The sequence below is a fragment of the Phaseolus vulgaris genome, chromosome 3 (genome assembly GCF_000499845.2).
Source record: "Phaseolus vulgaris cultivar G19833 chromosome 3, P. vulgaris v2.0, whole genome shotgun sequence".
Classification (NCBI taxonomy): Eukaryota; Viridiplantae; Streptophyta; class Magnoliopsida; order Fabales; family Fabaceae; genus Phaseolus; species Phaseolus vulgaris.
The window spans coordinates 5,896,508-5,904,548 of record NC_023757.2 but is presented as its reverse complement, the minus strand read 5'-3'; the positions used below and the strand labels follow the sequence as shown (position 1 = coordinate 5,904,548).

Genomic DNA, 8,041 nt, shown 5'->3' with positions numbered 1-8,041 from the left:
AATTAAATTATAAAAATATATTTAAAAAAAATGTTTCTGTCAAATGAAAAAGCACAATTTATTTTAAATACATACTTAAAAAAACAGGACTTACTTCACTTGGGTAAATTTTCTTAAAAATTTATCCATTTCCATAAATTAAAATTAAAATTGCAGTTGTCTAAAAAAAACTAAAAATTATATCAATGATTTAAGTTATTTGAACAGAATTTGAGCTGTTTGTAAAAAGGAAACAATATCATCTTATAATAAAAGCAAACAAAAAAACATTCCATACACATATTTACATCAGTTATATTTACAACACCAAACCTTTGCTTTCAACTTCCAACCTCAATCATCTCCAATCAAAGAAAACGGATTAAACATGTTATGTTACACTAGAATCTAACAAAACACAAAAAACATGTTATAGCATAAGCATGTCTTAATATTCTGTGCAAGATCCTTCTTAGTCATGCTTTGGCTAATAACTTGGTTCCCTTAGCCCTCCCTTTCTTCTGTCTTGACAGCAGTTTTCTCAGAAAACCAAAGCCTACTTGTTTCTTACCGGCCACCATTGCCATTGATCCTGTGCCTTTGCTTCTTTCATTTTTTTCTGAAGTGAGACTTGTTTCTGGAGAATTAACCAAGTTATTAGGACTTTGCAAAGAGTTTTCGGTTTCAGATTGAACAAGGGGTGGCATCTGCACATCTTCTTCTCTCCTACTTTCTTCATTTTGGACAGACTTATAGATAATTCCTTTAGCTTCATCCTCAGCTTGCATTTGATTGCGTAGAGAGGATCGTTTGATCAAGTTCTTCTTCTGGGTTGGATTGGCCACAGTACTAGCTGTGGAGACAACCTTGTCAAAAATTGAGACTTCACTAGATGAAGCAAGTGCCTTGAGTTGTTTCCCGAGGTTTAAGATGGTTTCTTGACACTCTGCCAACTTTGATGAAGCTGTTGTGATCTCCCAGCCCTGAATTACATATTTATTTAAGTGTTCAAAAGTTGATAGAATTACCCTTCAAAAAGGAACATGAGTATAAGAAGTAATTTCTGTTGTTAATGAATAGATCATCAGTTGATATTCCAACCCATCCATTATTTATAACAAATATGCATGAGTTATTCATTTCTGATTCAAATTGATGAATGATAATGCCAAAAGAATGCATGCCCTTGCAAAGTACAGAACCTACCAGAGTCAATGATAACAGTTTAAGATAACAGTGTCATAGTCATACATGATACATATAGAATTAGCTGGGAGTTGAACTACTTACAGTTTGGTATATCTTTTCTACTTCGTATCTGCCATATGTTGGAGATTCCTTCTTTGCAATGCTGTAAATATTTTTTCATGTTCTCAAAGTCAGATTCATAGTGCATGCATGGCTAAAGAAAATTGTAGTGGGATTAGAAACCAGGTAACTTGTAAGAGAGGAAAAGAATAGAATCTTTACCTCTCCAATTGGAGTTGAAGTTCTAGACATGTCGCTTCTAATTCCTCACAGGAGTTATTTTTATCCTCTAATTCAACTTCTAAAGACGAAAACTTTTGAAAAATGTCATTTAACTTGGCCTGGGCCATTGTAAGCTGTGTATCAAGATCTTCATTTACGATCTTTTGTTTCTCAATCTGATCTTTCAGTGTCTCTATTTCTGATTCTAAACCTCTGATGTTATTCTGTGCTCCTTGACATTGTTTTGTCAAGTTCTGACTCTCATCAGTTACTGACATCAGCTTTTGTTCCAAGTCTTTCTTCGCAGTTTTTGCATTCCTCAAGTCATCTTTTAACTTTCTAATATCTTCAAGGAGATCACACTGACTATTCTTTGTGTTCAAGAGCTCACACTGATCTTCTAGATATACATATGAAGCTGATTGAGAAGACTGTTTATCTTCGTCATCTATTTTATTTTCATTTTGTGAAAAATGACTGCTAAAATGCTTCTTGATCTTATCCCTCGCAATTGCAGCATTTGTGGAGGTGGCACAGTTATTAACGCTCCAGTCCAAAGCAAATGCTACTTCCCCAATAAAATTTTCAAAGTCAGCTCTCCCTGTCAACAAATCTTTGCAGGTGTGAACAAGTTGGTGCAGGAGAGGATTTAAGTCTGTTACTTTCCATTGGAAAACATGAACAAAATAGTCTTTGGGTGTTGGTGACTGGGATATGTCTGAATGCTTATTCTCCCCCAAGCAATCTGGACAATTGTTGCACATAAATGACTTGGGAGCAATACCTTCAATGAGGTTGATAATCCTGTGGATTGACTTTCTCAAATTAGAATTGAGGCGTTGCTTGTTTTCTGCTTCTGTATCAGGTTTGCAAGCAGTTGGATGATTCATGCAATCCAAAGCAATTTTTATGTCATAAAACAGTTCATGAAGACCTCGTTTTGATACGATTTTCTCCTCTAAGATTGCATTCAAAACAATCTGAAGCCAGTCAAATGATTTTTCAGTTGTATGTTTGAATTGGATCTCCTTTTTCCTCTCACTGAAGCCAAGAAGATCTTGTTCAACTGGCACTAGCTCCCTACCACTTATATCAGAGAAGCATCCTCCTTTAGGTGTATCAATAGAAACTATAGCTCGTTTTTCCATCTCAACAAAATCATCCATGAAACTCATGTCTGAAACTTCAGTGGCTTTACTGCTCTTACGAACTTTAGCCTCTGAAGTTCTTAAATGTTCAAGTTCTGAAATAAGAGCATTCGCCCAGGATCCAGAAGAGATAGCCTCATCATCACTATAAATGTCACAGTTTGACATCAAAGGAAGTTCATTTGATGTGGGATAACACCGAGATAGCTCCACACACTTCTGATTTTCAGAAACCTTTCTAAGTAGAATCTCAGCCTGTGATAATCTGGAAGCTGTTTCAGCATACATAAGTCTTGAAGATTCTAGTTCAGAGTTTTTCTTGGTTAAAATTCTTTTGAGAGCCTTGTTCTCCTCATCCAGATCTTGCAAGCGTCTCATCATTAAGGAGAAACTTTTCTCAGATACATCAGCATCATTGTCTTTGTAGATCAATTCCCTGTTGGAATTTGACTTTCTTCTTCTCATCATTCCAACTTCATTCTTCATATTCACCACACCAGCAGAACCAGGTGATCTTTTTTGTAGCATAAGACGGAGTTTTTGAGACTCAGCTTCTAAATATGACACTTTCTGAGAGCACTCAAGGTACTGTTTATGAGAGGCATCTGCGTACTGACGGCTATAGTCTGTCTCCTCTTTCCGGATCTCAAGTTCCTTCTCCAGCACGTGAAACTCATATCTTAGGAAAGAATTTTCCTTTTCTGTGGTGTCTAACCTAGTCATCAATGTACTAAACTCAGCATCTGCTTCTTGCTTACATTTTACTAGGTCCCCAATTGATTTTTCCTTGGTTAGCAAGGCATTAGCAAGATGAGTATTCTCGGCAGTTAGGTCATCTATCATTTTACTTGTTTTCCTCAATTTCTCTTCCAATTCTTTCTGAATCTTCTCATCCTCTATTGATATCTTTGGAATGACGCCACTCAATTTTTTCTCTTGTTCTTCTTGAACACAGCTTGGTGGCTGCAAATGTTCCTTCAATGTTGCATCTACAGGAGAAACAGTCACAGTAGACGCTTTTTCATTGAAGTCTTTAACAGGTTTTACTTCCTGTTTTGTCTTGTCCTTGCCTATATATAATATTTATATATATACTTTTAATCAAAAGATTTGAAAGATAAGAATCAAAATCGTGTAGGAAGATGAGGGTATGAGCAGAAAACACTCATTAAAAAAGAAATCACTAAAGAAGCACCATAATGGTGGTAAAAGAAGGTGGAGGAAAATGTGACAATAAGATACCTTTAATTTCCTGTTGAGACTTTTGGACATGTTTTGCTAAAGGGTCATCTCCAGAATGAGAATCAAGAAGGACTGTTGCCAACTTCTCATTCAGACTTTTTGATGATCTTTCCGATCCAGATTCTTTAGTTAATGGAAGTTTGTATACCTGAAAAAGATAGATTACCGTCTGTCAGATCAAGCATTTTTTGTATGAATTCAGATCCAGTATCAACACCTCGGCAAAACTAAGCAGGGAGTAATCAACATTTCTGATGATTTGTAGAAAAATGAAAAAAAGAGAGAATAGATAACCAAACTTTGAGTACCTCTTCTTCAATGGGTCTAGAAGGACTGACAACTTTGTCCCCTGCCAAGATTGTTTTCTCCATAGATTTTTTCCTCCAAAGCCACGGCTTGTGGTTCATGATTTCAGGTACTATTCAAGAACCAAGACAAAATTTTCATGCTATTGAATGGTAACAATCAATAAAAGTAATTTATTTTCCTGCACTGGTTTCTCTATCTGATCCTAAAAGTTTCAATACAACAGAAAAAAAAAAAAGACTAAACCAAAGAAATATGGGTTCAGGTTACATGTGCACGAAGTTCAAGATTCATTCCACCCATTAAAATAATTTGAAGATAAGCGAGAAAAACTACAGTGTTGCTCAACAGTTTTACTGACATCTTATCAATCATTTGAATCATTGTGAAAGTTCATCCTTTGTGGTTAACCTTTTGACTGGATGAAGCGGTAATTAGCTCTGAATTGCCAAAAAGTAAAAACCAACTCAAAAGAATTGTTACGAGTGCAAAAAAGAAGTGTGCTTAAATCTAATCGAATGGGATCCTAAATATACTGTAAGAACTTTATCAGCTTCAGTGATCTTCGTTCTGTTAATATTCTGAAATTATTAAGACCCACCAATGAAATCTAGCACTCAATACCCATTCCTTTTGTTTTTCTTCGTGCTGAAATTCAAAACTCAGTTGATAATGTTGAATTATCTAACATGGATACTTGGACTAACATACATACATGTTTTCACACGTCCACGTTTCTGCATTAATTGGTGTTTACTTTGGTCTTTCCATACAGTTCTAAGCTAATGTTAGTAAAATGGTAATCATACCCAGTGTTCATGGCAGATGAAAACAGTGTATAAAAAGCAGCAGAAAACACATTATTAAGATAATGAGAACAATTGAAAGGGAAGAAAAAAAAGGTTGTTGTACCTGGCAGAACTTAGCATGAACAAGAGTTAAAAAAGCACTCTTAAAACTCCAACTAGCTACCAATGGGAGTTGGAGGTGAATGAAAAAGAACAGACAGATAAGTCATGAGAAAAATCCCAACGGATGTCATAGGATGCTTACCCTTTGCACCGACACCTACGAATCCTTGTCTCAAAGGTATATATATATATATTTGTATTATCCTATTAAAAAGGACTCAAAGGTTAAAAATCCTTCGGGTCAAAATATCTATGGAAGGTTTGGTGGAAAAAATGTTCGAAACTATTGGTGAGAAAAAAAAGTAAGTAATGTGAGTTGGTTTGTAATTTTTGTGTGGAAAATCATAAAGTTTTGAGGAGAAGAATTTTTAGTCGATATTAAATAATTATAAATGAATAAAAAATGATATTAAGAATATTTGTTGAAACAATTAGTTTTATATATAATTAATTTTTATGAAAAAATATCATCGGATTTTGATGGGAAGAATTTTGAGCACTTTTACTAATATGATGTAACCAAAAGGTTAAAAATGAGATATAAAAAGAAAAGTGAAAGTGAGTTGTGAATGTTGGATGGAGTGAAAGAGAAGTGATGAAATTGAGCAGAAGTGGTAGAGGTGGGTCATAATGTCTAGCTATCTGTTAAATCTTCTCCAGCTTCGGAGGAAATAATGATATGAAACTAGTGTAGATATTCTTGTACCACAACATCCTTTTTTTTATATTTGTTTCTACTCCACAATAATTGCAAATATATTCTGTGCAGAATCTGTTCAAAAATTACTAATCAACCAAACACCACACACAAAAATATCGTATAATAATAGTAAACAAAGAAAGGTATTTTTTCTCTTTCCCGAGAACATATCCTTAATGCCTAAAAGTTGGTTGAGTGACAATACTTCTATTTAGATTGAGCAAGTGACCAAACAGACACAAACTGATTTGAAATTGTTGTTAGAATAAATAAATAAATGGTCTTTGCTGATTTATTAATATGTGCAATTTTGAATCTATGAGTGGATTTGCATGAATGAAAAATGATTTCATCTCCATTTCAATGTGAAATAAGTAAGAATCGAATTACTTCGAATTATGTCTGATACGCTAGTAATTAAATAATAAATAAGAATGCAATATTAAGTTGTATAATATAAATATTGTACGAGTATTTTTTTTATTGCTTAATTCCAATTTAGTTACATTCAATTATTCTTTAAGAAACTCTTAAATAATTGTATATATGAATATTATACAATTATCGTTTCACTTTTATTTTTTTCTTACAAAAACTAAGAAAGTCACCCCTGATTACCTTCTTTATCTCCTTTTAAAATAAGATCACAAGTAATTTTAGACATTAAATTATTTCTAACTTTCATAAGTATTTTATAATCGTTAATTTTGACTACAACAAAGAAAGATGATGTTTGAAGATATAAGGATAAGTCTCAAGAGAGGATATAAAAATAAACATTCCTTGCTTGAGAGAACTTCACAAAAGTGAAGAATTTACAATGAAAGATCACTATTTATTTTACGTCAACTAGACGATCTAAAGAAATTACACTTAGTAACACTAATCAACTTAAACAACACTTAGTATAATTTCACATAGGAACATTTGTTGGTTTTACTTTGATTGACTTCTATTTATAAGTGTTTTGAATATGATCATTGACGGTTGTGTGTAGATCTTTTATTCATATGTCATAACTTTAGTAAAGGTTGGTAGTCTTTTAGGTTACACACTGTTCTGTATAGCACCTAACTTGCTATGTATAAATTGATTAATGTCTATTTGTGTGTTAGAAGTTAGAATCTAACAAATATGACTTTCAATCAATTATGAACCATCAACATCCTATTATATTTGGCTAATTCAATTAAGAAATAGATTAAAAGAAGTTTGAACTGATTAAAATGTAGATTCAATTAAGCTTATGCAATAGAAACCAATAACATCAAATTCAATTGGTGAAAATGATTAAAAACCATGGATTCATGATTTGTATGGTTCAATTTATAAGATAAGAATGTAAGAACACTTAGAAAATTAAGAGCCACAAAATACACTAAGAGGAAAGATATGAAGAAACATGCCACTTTCTGAAAGAAAGATAAGTGCACAAGGAAAATCACCACTTGTATTTAGAAAATTCAAGATAAAATGAAATGAGAAATATACCTAAAAAATAACTCATAAAGGTTGAGAGAAAATCTCTACAATTACTTATTCCATATATAGTCATGTTAAAAGTGAGATGATGCACTCTTACCTAGGCTAGCTAATGAATATAAAAAGTTTAGAACTTGTTTAGTTAGTGCATATACCTTTTCAAACAAGAACTCTGCATTGAATAAGAAGAGTGTAAGGCTTGATTAGTTAGTGAACAAAATTTGCCAATCAAAGTCTTTATTCTTTAGAAATAACCTTATGTTCAAACTAAGTGTGTTAAAATTCTACTCTTGAAAGAATGAAAACATATTTTCTATATTTTTATTCACAAAAAAGTTAAAGAAAATACTAAGAAAAATATTTTTCATATTTTCTTCTAATATCCTCTGCATTTTTATTTTTATTTTTAAGTCTTTTTTTATTTCACATCTCTTGAACTCTTGTAGTAACTTCATTTTATTGTAACATAGATCTTCTTGCTATAGGATCACATCATAAATTATCTTTTCTTCTAAATATACTTTTCTTATAATTATAACACTAAATTTAACATACATTCTTATAAGAATAGTTTAATCTTCTCTTTTAGACTCTACATATTTTCGTGAGTCAACTAGAGCTTTTTGGACAATCTAACAATATTCTAATATTAATATGATATTCTAAGATATATCTTTTTATGCTAACAATATTATCTATTAATAGAGAATATACACCATCAATGTAAATATGTAATAATTATTTATTTTTAATTAAATAATATTTATAACAGTAGAAAAATATTAAAGCGCAAATACATGACA

The 8,041-nt window shown here is 32.2% G+C and overlaps 1 protein-coding gene across 2 annotated transcripts; it reads right to left on the bottom strand.

Annotated features, from left to right (window-relative positions):
- Positions 1–218: 218 nt before the first annotated feature.
- Positions 219–5,276, bottom strand: LOC137806420 (filament-like plant protein 7). 2 transcript variants are annotated; one of them, XM_068606537.1, is made up of 6 exons: positions 5,058–5,276; positions 4,148–4,257; positions 3,840–3,987; positions 1,450–3,667; positions 1,270–1,330; positions 219–962 (listed from the first exon to the last, which is right to left on the bottom strand). In XM_068606537.1, exons 2-6 carry the CDS (start codon positions 4,244–4,246, stop codon positions 456–458), a joined length of 3,033 nt encoding a protein of 1,010 aa, XP_068462638.1. In that variant the 5' UTR covers positions 4,247–4,257; positions 5,058–5,276; the 3' UTR covers positions 219–455. The 2 variants fall into 2 exon arrangements, with proteins under 2 accessions (XP_068462638.1, XP_068462639.1); XM_068606538.1 differs by having other exon boundaries at positions 1,450–3,586; positions 5,058–5,230.
- Positions 5,277–8,041: the final 2,765 nt, after the last annotated feature.